Source organism: Crocuta crocuta, unplaced genomic scaffold, assembly GCF_008692635.1.
Source record: "Crocuta crocuta isolate KB4526 unplaced genomic scaffold, BGI_CrCroc_1.0 scaffold395, whole genome shotgun sequence".
In the NCBI taxonomy this organism is placed as follows: Eukaryota; Metazoa; Chordata; class Mammalia; order Carnivora; family Hyaenidae; genus Crocuta; species Crocuta crocuta.
In genome coordinates this window covers 527,393-542,494 of record NW_027532601.1, presented here as the reverse complement: position 1 = coordinate 542,494, position 15,102 = coordinate 527,393, and the positions used below count along the sequence as shown (strand labels likewise).

Genomic DNA, 15,102 nt, shown 5'->3' with positions numbered 1-15,102 from the left:
TCTGACCCTCCCCTGCTCACGCTGTCTCTCTCTCCTAGAAATAAATAAAACATTTAAATAAATAAATAAATAAATAAAAATAAATGCTTGCTACATGTCCGGCTCTGTTGTAGGCAATGGGATACAACCATTAAAATGCGGCTGATTAAAAAATATATTACAAAATTAAAAATGCACTTAATAAGGGACTCAAATATCTGTACATGCATGTTTGTAACCACATTGTTCACAACAGCCCCAAAGGTGGAAGCAACCCAGGTGGCCGCTGATGGATGAATGGATGACCAGGATGTATGTACAAAAGAATATGATTCAGCCTTAAAAGGGAAGAACATTCTGGCCTATGCGACAACATGGACAAACCTGGAAGACATTGTCCTAAGTGATAAAGGCCAGTCACAAAAGGACAAGTATTGTGTGATTCATCTGAGGTACCCTAGAGTAGCCACTTTCAGAGACAGAGGTAGTAAGGTGGTTGCCAGAGGGTGAGGGAAGGGGGAAGCAGTGGAGCGGTTAGGAGAGTTAGGAGCAGTTAGGAGAGTTTTCTGGTGACACAGTTTCAATCTGGAATGATGAAGAAAGCTCTGAAGTTGGACGGGGGATGGGGGGGTGGGGATGGTTGCATGACAAAGACGGTGTACTTAGCGCCACTGAACTGTACAGTAAAAATAGTGAAAAGGCAAGCCTTATGTTGTATATATTTTACCACAGTTTTTTGAAGTGTGGCAAAATAATGATAACACCAATAGATAGTGGAATAAAGCATAGAAATCAAGTTCACGACAAAATTTACCTAATGGGCTTAGCTTTTACAAGTTGTTTTCTTTCTTTTAAAACTCTTTGAACATGGGGCACCTGGATGGCTCAGTCGGTTGAGCATCCAGCTCTTGATTTTGACTCAGGTCATGGCCTCCCAGTTAGTGGGATCGAGCCTTACATCAGGCTCTGTGTTGACAGTGAGGGGCTTGCTTGATATTTCTCTCTCTCTCTCTCTTTCTCTCTCTTTCTCTCTCTCCCTCCCTCCCTCCTTCTCTCCCCTCCTGCCACTGCCCACTTCTCTGTTTCTCTACATCAAAATAAGTAAATAATTTTTAAAAATAAAAATTATAAAGCTTTTTGGACAAACACTTCACTGAACAAGATGTATGGGTAACAAATATTCATGTGAAAGGATGCTCAACATCATTAGTCATTAGAAAAATTTAACATAAAACCATAATAAGACACCATCACATACTTAAATGGCTAAAATTAAAGAGGTTGACCAAACCCAGTGTTGAGGATGTAGAGCAAATGGAACTCTCATACACTCCTGGTGAGAATGTAAAATGGCACAAACCACTTTGGAAACCAGTTTGGCAGTTTGTTTAAAAAGTTAGACGTATACTGCTACATAATGCAGCCAGATTCACCCGAGAGAAATGAAAGCATACGTTCATACAAACAGGAAAAAATACAAATGTCCGTCAACAATAAAAGGATAAGGACTTCTGGGTGGCTCACTCAGTTAAGCATCTGACTTCAGCTCAGATCATGATCTCACAGTCCCTGAGTTCGAGCCCTGCATCGGGCTCTGTGGTGACAGCTCAGAGCCTAGAACTGCTTCGAATTCTATGTCTCCCTCTCTTTCTGCCCCTTCCTCTCTCTCTCTCTCTCTCAAAAATAAACATTAAAAAAATTAAAACAATAAATGGATAAACAAACTGTGATATGCATACAATAGAATACTACTCAACAATAAAAGAAAAAGGATGAACTATTGCTACTGCATGGATAAACCTCAAAATAATTATGCTGGGCAAGAAAAAAAAAGCCAGGCAAAAAAAAAGAGTATATGTACTGTATGATTACATTTATATAAAATTCTAGAAAATGTTAACTAATCTATGGTGACAGAGAGCCAATCGGTGGTTGCCTGCAAATAAGAGAGGTCAGGGAGAGCAGGAAGAAGACATGCCAGAGGGCACAGGGAAATTTTCAGGGTGATAGACAAATCCTTTATCTTCATTGTGGTGATTCTTTTTTTTTATTATTATTATTCATTTTGAGAGAGACACAGAGAGCAAGCAGGGGAGGAGCAGAGAGAGAGAATCCCAAGCAGGCTCTGCACTGTCAGCACAGAGCCTGATGCAGGGCTCCAACTCATGAAACGCAAGACCATGATCTGAGCCGAAGCCAAGAGCCAGGTCGCTTAACCGACTGAGCCACCCAGGCACCCCGATAGCGGTGATTCTTTTCTGGGTGTGTACATATGACAACACTTACCAAGTTGTACACTTACATATGTGCAGCTTATTACCTATCAGTTGCACATTAGTAAAGCTGTTAAAGCCAAAATCGAAATAAAGTCAATGCACTGAAAATAGTAAGGGGCAGGAAAACCATAGGATTCCCCAGGGGCACAAGGTGGGGCTGTGCATGCAGGTAGTGGCGGTCAGGTGAGGCTTCACAAAAGCTACCTGAGGACGGGTAAGTGTTGTCAGGCAAAAGGAGGGATGGGGAAGGTCTTTCCTATGGAGGACGAAATGTGTGGGAAGGTTCATAGGCCCAAAAGAGCCCAGGGCACGGACTCTGTGTGCCTGGAACTTAGGGCATGAGGCAGTAGAGAGAGGACCAGAGAGAGCAGCCAGGGCCAACTATGGATATGGGTTTTCTCCTGGAGTCAGTGGAGAACAACTACAAGCAAGCAGGGAGGTAGTGCGTGTACAGCCTAGAAAGTTTGTCTGCTGCAACCTGAGAAGTGAGCTGGAAGGGAGTGGAGGGCAAGCAGGAGTCTGGGAGTCCGGTGAGGACATTTAACCTGTAGCGAGTGGCCCAAGACAGGAGCAGTTGCGATATGCTACTTCCTGGCATCTTTTCAGGACCCTGGAGAGTTAGGACCTTTGATCCAAGCTTTGCAGAAGAGGAAACAGAGACTTGCAGCCATTAAGTAACTTGCTTACATCACACCACTCATGAGCAGGACATCTGGGGTTTCTAGCCTGATGGGTTCTGAATCTCAAGTTCATTATGTTCACAGGCCTTCAGATTTAAAAAAAAAAAAAAGGCCTCTGGGATAACCAACCCCCTCCCCACTGCCTGATTTCCTTACCCTCACTGTGGTTTCTTCCATAGGAGCATGGAACACAGGATATAACATCTGGGAAGTCTGGAAAGGAAGGCTTCCTGGAGGAAGAGACATCTTTGAAACCTGAAGAATTCTGTGGAGGACGAAGAGCTAGTCAATCAACAAGGTTGGGGCATGGGGCAGGAGAAGAAGGAGAAGATGTTTCTGGAGTGGAAAGAAGAGCATGTGTGGCTGGCTGGGAACAGACTCGCATGTGGAATGCTTGATGAACCGAGCCTCGGAGGGGCCGGTGATGCTGTGAGATGCAGAGAGGCACAATATTTGACATGGATTTTTAGGTCTCTGTGAAGCAGCTTAGAGAATGGGGCGGGTGGGAGAGAGGCCGGTAGCATGAACCCTGTTGATCTGGTGGTGAAGTCCTGCCCGCCAGGCAGCTGCCTCACAATGGTTACCATGGAAACACTAGATGCAGATCAAGAAGCATCTAGGCGGCATCTCTTGTTAAAGATGATGACAAGGACAAGATGGGGAAGTGATTTGCTGACTTTCCTACTGGCAGCAAGGTAAAATACAGAACATGAAATTGACTGTTTTAGCCATAAGTGTGTGGTTCCGTGACAGTATGTACATTCATAATGTTGTGCAGACACCACCACCCCGCATCTCTGGAAATTCCTCCTCATTCTGAACTGAAACTCTGTACCCATTACAGAAACCCCTTTCTCTCCCCAGACCCTGGAAACTACTATTCTTTCTGCCCCTATGAATTTGACTACTCTTGATACATGGGATCCTGCATACATAACAGAATCATGCAATAGTTGCCTTTTTGTGACTGGCTTATTTCACTTAGCACATTTAATGTCTTCAAGGCCATGTGACAACAGTTCCTTCCTTTTACAAGCCAAATAATATTCCACTGCATGCACATACCACATTTTCTTTATCCATCCATCTGTTGTTGGACATTAGGCTGTTTCCACCTTTTGTTATTGTAAATAATACTGCTATACACACAGGTATATTGGAGGCCTCCTTTGTAGACGTGGATTGTTGGTATTTAGTGAAGAAGACAGACTTTGGCTGATGTGTTTCAGGTAAAAGGGAAGGAAAACGGGGCGAGAGAAGTGTTTTCCCTGGAAGTCGACTATACATACTCTTTGTGCCTAAATACTTTATGGACTTATTTTAGGCAATGCTCCCCTTTGCTGTTATTCAGAATATGGTCCATTAAGACTGCAAGTGTGTCCAACTCCAGTTAGAAGAACAGGGGTAGGAGAGCACCTTTCAGCAAGGCACAGATTTGCCTTGGGACACTTCTCCTCGGGAGTTCTCTGGGCTTCTAGAAAACCGCCAAAAGGCCAGCTGGTTTCTTCCACCATCTACAAGAATACAGGCTCCATGATGGCAGGATCATGTCTGTTCCTCCTGTTTTATTAACTAGCGAATCTCCAGCACCTCAAACACCACCTGGCACTCAAAACCTTGTCAAATGAATGACTGTGTCTTCCACTGATCAGACCCGCTGTGTGCTCCTAGGCAAGTCGTATCTCAGGAAAAGAAGAGACCACTGGACTAGAGGCAGACTCAGGAGCTTACCCAGGCTCTGATGCTGACGGAGATGTGGCCTTGGCTTGTCCTTTGTACCTCCTGGCTTCTCATCGCTCAGCTGGTGGAAATGACACCTGCTTCGGCGGACCTCACCAGGTGTCAAGAGTAGTGAGGGTCTCAGGGCACCTGGGTGGCTTAGTCGGTTAAGCATCCGACTTTCACTTAGGTCATGATCTCGCGGTTCGTGGGTTCGAGCCCCGCGTCGGGCTCTGTGCTGACTCCCAGCTCGAAGCCTGGAGCCTATTTCAGAGTCTGTGTCTCCCTCTCTCTCTGCCCCTCCCCCGCTTGTATTCTCTCTCCTCTCTGTCTCAAAAATAAATAAACATTAAAAATAGATATCATGTTAAGTGAAGTAAGCCAATCTCCCCCCCCAAATAAAAACAAATACTGTATGATTCCACTTAAACCAGGTACCTAGAACAGTCAGATTTACAGAGACAGAAGGTAGAATGGGAGTTACCTGGTGCTCAGGGGAGGGAGGAAAGAGAGTTTGCTATTTGCTGGGTACAGAGTTTCACATTTGCAAGATGAAACGGTTCAGGAGCTCTGCTTCCCAACAACATGAATAAGCTTAACACTCCTGACCGGTCCACTTAAAAACGGTCCAGTTGGTAAATTTTATATTATGTGCTTTTCACTGCAGCGTTTAAAATGACTGCTGAGTTAATGGGCTAAATCTATCTGCTGCACCCTGGCTTTTCTGGGCCCTCCCACATCTGTTCTCTTGCTTCCCTAGCCTGGGCATGCCCTAAACATCCTGGCCTCTCTGTCTCTCCCAGCCCCACTCCCTCTCGCTAGAACATTGAGTTTCACTCCTCCCGGCTCTGGTGAAATCCTACACTTGGCCAACCCAGTTCAAGCACTCCACTGTGCTATTTCTGTGGGTCCTCCCCACGGTGACCACTGTACATACAGCTCTCACTTGGAGGTGTTTGCACTCCTCCCTTTGCTCCCTGCACTTGGCCGGATTCCCTAGGGTGGAGACGATGGACTTGCTCCGGCTCCCAGCACCATCCAGTCCAGCCAGCAGTAGGGGGCTGCTGGGGGGGGTGGGAGGGGCACCCCTGGCTTCCCCGTGAGGCCGCTTCTGAACTCTCTTTCCCTGTGTGTCTGGGTCTGGTATGCTGACCTCATCCCCTTTCTGGTCTGTGAGCTTGCGAAGGGCAGAGCCTGGATTCCTTTCTTTGCGGGTTCCCCAGGCAGTGCCCGGCTGGGAGGGGCCGTACAAATGTTGGATGGTTATAAAAACGGGCAAGAATCCATCGCCGCGGCTCTGTTGCCTCTCTCCATGACGGGAGGTAAAAAAAAGAAGCGACAGGGCTTCTCTTTCTCCTGCCCTCTATGAATTGTAAGCTCCCGGTCATTGCTGCTTCAGCATTTCTTTGTGCTGGAGCAAGTGTGGCTGCCAAGACTGCAGAGGAAGGGAGTGAAGGAGGATTGTACTTGTTGCCTTCCAGTGTGACCAGCCAAAGGCCTTTTCATTAGACCAGACATGTTGGCTGGGGGCTTGCCGGGCTTCCTGTCACTGATGGGGTCTGTTTAACATCTCACCTGGAACTGGCTGAGCTGGAGATCTCGTCTGCGGCGGCGGTTTTGCACATGAACATTTTGTGTGTGTGCCCATCTGCAGGCCTGGCAGCTTCCATCGGAGCAGGGGTGGGGGACTGGTTCTGCCTGTCACCTAAGAGAAACCAGATCTCCTGTCCACAGAGGAGCAGGCTGAGTTAGGTCTGCATTTTTCTGGAATAGTGCAGATGATCATCATTTTATTCATTGGAATGGAGAGTAAGTGCTCAAAGTAGTATCAAAACATGATGTAAGTTTTATATCTTTGTAAAGTTTTTTAAAAGGGAAATTCGCTAATCTTAAAAATCCTTTGGGCAGCCCCTTCCTCTTATTTGTGTGCTACATGAGCTACAGGGAAGCTGACAACCAAGATGGTCCAGCTGGGAACACAATTTTCTGTTTCTGAGCAACATCAGGCATTGCCTTTAGGCAGAGGCTACATGTGTGGGCAATATTTTAGCACACAGTAGGTCCTCTTTGGCGCACAGTAGGTTTACACACAACCATTTCTTAGCTTCCAATCTGCAGTCACTTTGACCCTGTTGCTGGCTCCTGATCCTCAATTTCCACTTTGACCTGAGACTTCTGGATTAATCATGCCTTTTTATTTTCTGATGTTTTGGTATCTGGAATTTTGTGGATGCTGGAAGGACTGCTCCTCCCAGGGCTGGTCAGTTTCTAGAGCTAGCAGACACCTGCCTGCAGGAACACTTTTCATGTGCAATCCAACCTATCCAATGAGTCCACACCCCAACCATTGCCTTAATCAGGCTCTCACATTCCGTGTCACTAGCTACCTGACCTAATCACCCCAGGGCCAGGTACCAGACAACTAGGGACAGTTCCTAGACCCAGAGCCCACCCAAATTATTCAGCCTAGCAATCCTAAATCTGCTTCCGTGCTTTGCTTTTCCAGCAAAAACCATAGTAATTGCTGGGAGCCGCACCGGCCTCTCTGGATGGCAGTCACAGCAAGGATATGGCAGTGTTTGCACAGCTTCTGCCATGAGAAATGAAAACTGGTATCTCTTTCTGCTACTACTGGCTCATGTTGGAAATAAGCCTGCTGGTATTGACCAGGCCTCACAATATTCCATATCAGACCCATATTCTGAACACAGATACCTCATAAGGAAAAGCATATTCCTGCCTTTACAAAAGAGATTTTAGATAAAAACTCTGTGAATGATTGTCAAAAGGCTCTTCCTATGGGCCTTGCAGATCCAAGACTTAGATAATAAAGGGGGTTAAGAACACAAGAGTTACAGTTGAGCCTGGCCCCATGTCAAAAGATCCTAATTTAAAGTTAAGGTACAGATAAGGGCATAACATAAGTTACTAATTGGTGATGCATAGCAGTCCCTTCCCTAAAGTGTACTTTCCACAAACACCCTCCCTTACACTGGTGGCTGGGATGAGGATAGATAAGAGTAGCCAACACATAACTCAAAAGCAAAAGGCTTCCCATCATAAAAATTCCTTTCTCTGACCTCATGTTGTTGTTGATCCTTTAAATAAAACCACCAAAACCGACAGGACAGAGATGACTGCCTGGTGATCAGAAAGAATCTCGGGGTGTTCTCTCTCTCTCTCTCTCTCTCTCTCTCTCTCGCCGACACCGTCCATTCTTCAGGGACCCCTGGACCTGCCAGAGCCGGCCTCTGGCAAGTAATGGCTCTTGTTCATGTTTCCTCCTCACTTCCTCTGTCTCCTGAGCTGCCCTGGTACTTCGTCATGTGTCCCTGCATGGGGACACAAGTCTCCTAGTTTTAGGTGTGTGTGACTATGAAAAAATTTCTTCCTTCATGAAGGTCCCTACACCTGAAAAAAACAATCCCAGATACAACTTACAAAAGCTTACAACCTCTCTTTGGCTCAATATTGGTAATTCTTGGTGACACCCTAAATAGGACTTGGTGTGGGAGCCCGACAGTGACCACAAGAAAGCCTGGTTAGGGACGCGGGGATGTGCCTGCACACGGGGCTCCCTGCCTGGGCAAAGCATGCCTGCAAACAGGGTGCTCTGCCAGGAGGCCTGCACACAATATCCAAGTTTAATGGTCCGCTCGCAAACGAGGGAACATGCCCTCCTTAGAAATAAGGAGGAGGCTGGAATTGTGAGCAGGCCTCTTAGTAAACATGTTGTGGTCGCTTCCTCCCTTTGCTCCCCCCTGTCCTTGAAATGTGTTTGGCTACTTGCCCTTAATTGGTAAAGGAATGCATCTTGTAGATTTCAGTTTGTATCCAGTTACCGGGGTATAAAATAAACCGCAAGAGGGGCTTGCGTAGAATTGTTCCTCCGGCCGGAGTTGTGTCTGTCTTTTGTGTGTGTCTTGTGTCATTTCGTCCGCAACACTTGGCTCCTTGTTCCTGGCCTTGACTTTTCAGCCAAAGAGTAAGCTTGTCATCTGGCTTTTCACGCTATCTGCTTTCCTTTCTCTCTAGCCAATGTCAAACTAGACACAACATGCAGAGCTGAACTTATACTTGGAAGAAAATTTTACCTTCACAGTATAATTGGAGTTGCCCTAGAAAGGCTCCAAGCTCCCAAATAACCTCATTCTGATGGCTAAAAAGTTCCCATCACCAAATCATCCCTTTTCCTTGAGTATCATCCTCTGTTCTCTCTCTCTCTCTCTCCATCTCTCTCTCTCTGTCTCTTTGTTTTGAAATATGCTTTCTCAATTGCTTTTCCCTTATAATAAAAGAATAGAGATTGGATAAAAATGATATATGAACCTATTTCTTCTTTTATCCCAAATCCAATGAAATCACAAAAAAGATGTCTTTAAGAAGGAGGACCTCCAAGTCCAAACACACTAGCTCCTTTCTACTTGTATCAAGAGAATTTAGAAGAATGATGCGTTTCTCATTAGCACTAGATTTTGATAGGAAAAAAAATGAGTTTTAAGTTAAAGAATATTGTTAAAAAATAGAACTGTCATGTAAATTACCGAACCTTAGAAGAAAAATACAACCTAATAAAAGCCAGAAAAGAAATACAATAAAGAATGAGAAAGTATGGCAAGCCTAAAACATAACCAGGAATAAATCTAAGTACATCAGTAATCACAATAAATTAAAGTGGGTTTAAAAATTCTGCCGCGCCTGGGTGGCTTAGTCGGTTAAGCGTCCGACTTTCGCTTGGGTCATGATCTCACGGTTCGTGGGTTCGAGCCCCGCATCGGGCTCTGTGCTGACTGCCAGTTCAGAGCCTGGAGCCTGTTTCAGTCTGTGACTCCCTCTCTCTCTGACCCTCCCCTGCTCACGCTCTCTCTCTCTCCTAGAAATAAATAAAAATATTTGAAAAAGAATAAATAAAATAAAATAAAATAATATATCTTTAGGACAGTTGAACACAAAACATGAAGAAAGATGTTTTAAGCTAATGTTAATGAAAGGAATGTGTCAGACAAAAATAGAATTCAAAGTGAAAATTATTATGAGAGTTTTATTTTGTATTTATAAAAGTTATAATTCATCATGGAGTTATAATAGTTATAAATCATTATGCACCCAATAATCAAACTTTAAAACATAGTAAGCATAAACTGACAGAAGTATACAGAGAAAGGAATGAATTAATAATCCTGGTGGGAGATTGAAAACACTCTTCTTTCATATATTGATAAATAGAGTAAGCAAAAATTAAGTGAGGATACAGAGGGTCTGAATAAATGAACACATTTTACAAATAACTATATGTAGAATTTTATATGCAATGAAGAGAGACTACATTATTTTTACACACTTAAGGTACATGAATAAAAATTAGCTACCAGGTCACAAAGAAAATCTCAATTCCAAAAATGCGGATGGCCACAGCAATAAAAATGATTGCTAAAGAAAACAAAACATAAACATATTCATATGCTAATTTAAGAAAGAATCAAAACCTGTTGGTAATGATTATTTCTGGGGAAGAGTTGGAGGTGGGTCTGGAAATGTTTACAGATAGCCTCATGAAGGAAGTATTTGCTTGAGTTTCTTATTAAGTGTGTATTTTAAATTTTTAAAAATATTTATTTATTTTGAGAGAGAGACAGAGACAGAGTGTGAGCAGGGGAGGGGCAGACAGAAAGGGAGACACAGAATCTGAAGCAGACTCCAGGCTCTGAGCTGTCAGCACAGAGCATAATGCGGTACTTGAACTCACAAACCACAAAACCACAAGATCAGGACCTGAGCCAAAATCAGATGCTTAACCGATTGAGCCATCCAGGTGCCCCTGTAAAGTATTTTGAAGAGTCTAAAGTAATAAATATATAAAATAGCAAAAGAGGGGCTCTGGTTGGCTCAGTCAAGGGAGTATGCGACTCTTGATCTTAGGGACATGAGTTCAAGCCCCACTTTGGGTGTAGAGAGTACTTAAATAAAACTTTAAAAAAAGGTAACAAATGAATAAGATATATATGGAGCAAAACATCACTATTTTTGAAAGCCTGTGGATGTATACAAAGCAGTAGCCATAGGGTGTGTATAGCTTCAAATGCACATATTGGAGACTAATAAACATAGAACATAAGGGAACTACATGTTCAACTAACAAAGGGTTTTTTAAGCCTCCTCAAAACTAAAGGAAAGGCTAACCCAAATAAAAGTTTTCAAAGGTTGAAGCCATAAGACTGTTATTTGCAGTTACTATAATTATCTACTATAAACATCCTAGAGAATCAGCTGAAACACCCAGTAATCCAATAAAGAATAAAATAGTGTGGTATTTTTGCTCCTTATTTGGATAAAATTTAGAATTTCCACTGCTGGGTGTCTGACTCTTGATTTTGGCTCAGGTCAGGATCTCAGTTCATGAGTTAAAGCCCTGCATCGGGCTATGCACTGATGGCATGGAGCCTGCTTGGGATTCTCTCTCTCTCTCTCTCTCTCTCTCTCTCTCTCTCTCTCACCTGCCCCTCCCTCCTCACACACTATCTGTCTTTCAAAATAAATAAATTAACTTAAAAAAAAGAATTTCTTCTGTTTGTAGGGATGTGGGAAATAAGCGCTCACACACAATATTGATAGGCATGTAAATTGTCCCATTTTTGAGGGCAAGTCAACAGAATCTATCAACATTTTAAAAGCACTTATCCATTGACAATTGCCCTTGTAACTATTCTAGAATGGACCTGTCACGTCTTCCCCCAAAAAACTTGTACAAGAAGTTCACTGTGGCATTGTTTAAAATGGGGAGATTTAAGAGCAGTCTCGATGTTTATCAACAGAAACAAATCATCATGTATGGGATATCATGCAGAATTAGAAAGAGTGATGTAAGTGCACTTACAGAAAATCTCCCCAAGACATATTGTTAATTGAAAACATACACAAATAGAGGAAGAGGAGGAGAGAAAAACCATACACAAGTAAAAAAAAATTGCTGTTTTGTCAAATGTGGGGAATAAGCTTAGGAATTTCCTGAGACTGCACTGATGGGTTAACAAAGCAAAAAGAATTACAAAGCCATAGGATGTACACACTCAAGTTTGGGTAAACAAGATTAGGCAAGTAAGTATAGAGAGGGCGGGGCCAAAGCCCCTAGGATAGAGTGGGTGGGGGTGCAAAGGCCCCAATACGAAGGTATAGTTTAGGTATTGAGGGTGAAATGCCCCCCTCCCCAATTTAGTACTATAGCAGAAAACTGCTTTCCCAGGAGGAAAGGACCAAATTACCTAAACAGGTAAATAGGGCTATAGACTGCAGGAATGAAGCTGCCCTGAGTGGAGTTGATTAGCAAAAGAAAGGTGCCTTGTTAACCCTGAGGTTACCTGCCCTATCTTTCTTATTCCCTAGGCTAGCTAAGATAAACATACAAGGCGCCTCATGTCTGCCCATCTGCCAGGAGCCAGGATTTTTGGTTTATATTGACCCAAAGCCCTAACACCATATATCTTTAAAACCCCCTTTTCTCATTCCCATGAGTTAATGCTCACAGATTGATTGTCTCTTTCTGCATGCACACCATGTTTGTAAGCCTTCTGATCTTAGTAAATATGGAGCAAGATTTCTTATTCGGGCTCTTGTTTTTCCCTGGACATTAGCCATCTCTCGTATTTTAATCCTGTGTCCCCTTTCTTGCTGGACAAGAAGGAACTTTAGACTTAGAGTCTATGACAGTCAGATACAGCAGTTTGCAGTTAGCAGACCACAAAACAATTGCCATACTGCCTTCTTGATGCCCACTTACCTAGTGGTTGAAAGAGTGGAATGCTTGTCTTTCAGTCTTCTGCTGTGTCCAGAGGTGGCCACGTGACATATTTGGCAAATGAAACGTATACGGAATTCTTTTGGTAGGTTTCTGGAAAAGCTTTGCTTTACTGATCAAAAGGTCAGATACAGAAGTCCTTTCCTCTTCTTCTAGCCTGAATACAGACATGTAGCAGGTGGACAGCTGGAGGTGTAGAGTCCTCTTGCAACTATGAGGTCACAAATGTGAGCAAAAGTTCCAGAGAATCATCAAGACAGTGACGCCGTCTAATGTCACTGAGCCACTGAGCTAACTCTAGGACCTACTTGTGTCCAGAATTCTTGGATTGTGAGTCAAGTAAAATCCCCATTTAGTTAACATACTTCTGTAAAAGTTTCTAGACGAATATGTTTCTGATAGAACCACATATTGGCGTACGTACCTCCAGGGAAGATGGAGGATTCCAGAATCCAGAAGGATTCTCATCAATTTATTTATGGCTACCCCTCTGGAATGGAGTGGGATTGACTTTTCCCCCTAAATAGTTATGCTGTCTTTCAAACATTTTCAATAAGAAAGTATTTGTGTATGAATCGTGTAACAATTTTTAAAGATATATAGCAATAAAACTTCACTATGTTGAAGTTTTAAGATTACAGACAAATATAAAAGAAAAAAGATGTCACAGTTTTGGCACACAAGGGTAAACATGGTCTATTTGCTCTCTCTTCTCTAACTAATAGATTTTATGTTTTAGAAGATTTGGGTTTACAGAAAAATTGAGTACATAGTACAGAAAGTTCCTATATACTACCCCTGTCCCCCAGTTTCCCCTGTTGTTAACATCTTGCAATAGTGTGGTACATCCCTGACAATGAGCCAGAATTGATACATATACATTACATACATTTATTTTATTTTTTTATTTTTAAAAATTTTTTAATGTTTTATTTCTGAGAGAGAGACACACACACAGCGTGAGCAGGGGGAGGGTCAGAGAGAGGGAGACACAGAATCTGAAGCAGGCTCCAGGCTCTGAGCTAGCTGTCAGCACAGAGCCCAATGCGGGGCTCGAACCTACAAACCATGAGGTCATGACCTGAGCCAAAGTCGGATGCTCAACCGACGGAGCCACCCAGGTGCCCCTACATACATTTATTATTAACTAAAGCCCATAGTTTACATCAGGTTTCACTCTGTGTTGTATAAAGGATTCTGTAGGTTTGGGGAAGTGTATAACGATGTGTGTCCTCCATTACGGTATCATACAGATGAGTTTCACTGCCCTAAACATTGCCTGTGCTTCACTTATTCCTCCCAATCCTCCTCCCTACCATCACCCAAACCCTGGCTGCCCCTGATCTTTTTGCCATCTCCATAGTTATGCCTTTTCTGGAATGTCATATAGTTGGAATCTTATGGTATGTAGCCTTTTCAGATTGGTTTCTTTCACTTAGTAATTTAAGGTTCCTTTAAGTCTTTTCATTCTTTTTTAGCATTGAATTATACTCCACTGTCTGGTTGCACAGTTTATTTATCCCTCCCTTTACCAGGGGACTTCTTGGTAGTTTCCAATTCTGAATACAGCTGCTCTAAATATCTTTGTGCAGGTTTTTGTGTGAACATGTGTTTTCAACATTTGGGTATAAATACCGAGAAGCATGATTGCTGGATGGTATGATTACAGCAAGTTTGATTTTGTAAGAAACTGCCAAACTGTCTTCCAAAGTGGCTACACCATTATGCATTCCCACCAGCGATGGATGACAATTCCTGTGGCTCTGTCAACATTTGGTGTTGTCGGATTTTTGGATGTTAGCCATCTTAATAGGTGTGCAGGGGTAGTTCATTGTAGCTGTAACTTGCACTGGCCTAATGACATACGATGTTGTGCACCTGCTCGTATGCTTACTTGCCATCTGTTACTCCATTTTCATAAAATGTGTAACCCGGTGACAGCTGGGGCTTCTGGTCCCTTGAAGTCAGATAAGATTTATTTACCCCCTTATTCTAAGTTCTTTGAGAGTGCAAATCCTTCTTTGGAGGAAATGTAGACTAGGTCAGAAGGAAATCCTTCTTCCTTGCCTCAGTTCCTGGGAACACCTACAAAGTACTCGTAACTCAAGCAACCATCACTTGGCTAGTAAGCTGACTCCCTGAGGAGACAAAACTCCCTTGTAAGGCTTAGGCTCACTCTCTTGTGAACTTCTGTCATAGCTGCAATTTTGTGAAGCTTGTGTGATTGGTGTAGTATGCGTTTCACCATTAGACTGTGAACGCCATGAGATGAAGGGGTTTGCCTGCTTTTGCTCACCATTTTATCCCCAGGACTTAATACACTGGGGCACTCATAGTAGGCACTCAATAAATAATTGTTGAATGAATGAGTGAGTAAATGAATCACTTCCCTCTAGAATTCTAGATACAGGACTCAGCTTCTTGGCTGCCCTCTTTTAGACTGGCATAACAATGCAGATAGAACACCACCCCAAAGCTTGATGGACTCTAAAACAAATAAATCCTAATAAACTCCACTATGGAGAATGGCTTTTGACTTCCTGTGAAAGGATCCAGTATAACCAAATACTGTTTTGCTCTCCCAGTATACAGTTGTGCCTGGAATCTCATTTGATTTTACATCATCATCATTTCCTTAGAGCTTGAGCGAAGATCT

General features: G+C 43.1%; 1 protein-coding gene and 2 long non-coding RNA genes across 4 annotated transcripts in view; 2 read left to right on the top strand and 1 right to left on the bottom strand.

Annotated features, from left to right (window-relative positions):
- Positions 1-586, top strand: part of LOC144244803 (uncharacterized) — a 9,626-nt gene extending 9,040 nt beyond the window's left edge. The window contains exon 5 of the long non-coding RNA XR_013339076.1: positions 236-586. This is a non-coding gene — a long non-coding RNA (uncharacterized LOC144244803). The remainder of the gene's footprint in view (positions 1-235) is intronic.
- LOC144244802 (uncharacterized) overlaps positions 1-6,374 on the bottom strand; it is a 12,213-nt gene extending 5,839 nt beyond the window's left edge. Inside the window, exons 1-3 of one of the 2 annotated variants that reach the window (XM_077780125.1) lie at positions 6,230-6,374; positions 3,092-3,200; positions 2,225-2,892 (exon numbers count right to left, since the gene is read on the bottom strand). In XM_077780125.1, the coding sequence (XP_077636251.1) occupies positions 2,677-2,892; positions 3,092-3,200; positions 6,230-6,324 (420 nt within the window). In that variant the 5' untranslated portion in view covers positions 6,325-6,374 and the 3' untranslated portion in view covers positions 2,225-2,676. Of the gene's footprint in view, positions 1-2,224; positions 2,893-3,091; positions 3,201-6,229 lie in introns of those variants that run through there. The other variant, XM_077780126.1, reaches the window with a different exon arrangement.
- Positions 2,160-5,019, top strand: LOC144244804 (uncharacterized). Its single transcript, XR_013339077.1, has 2 exons — positions 2,160-2,241; positions 3,115-5,019. It is a non-coding gene; the product is annotated as an uncharacterized LOC144244804 (long non-coding RNA).
- Positions 6,375-15,102: the final 8,728 nt, after the last annotated feature.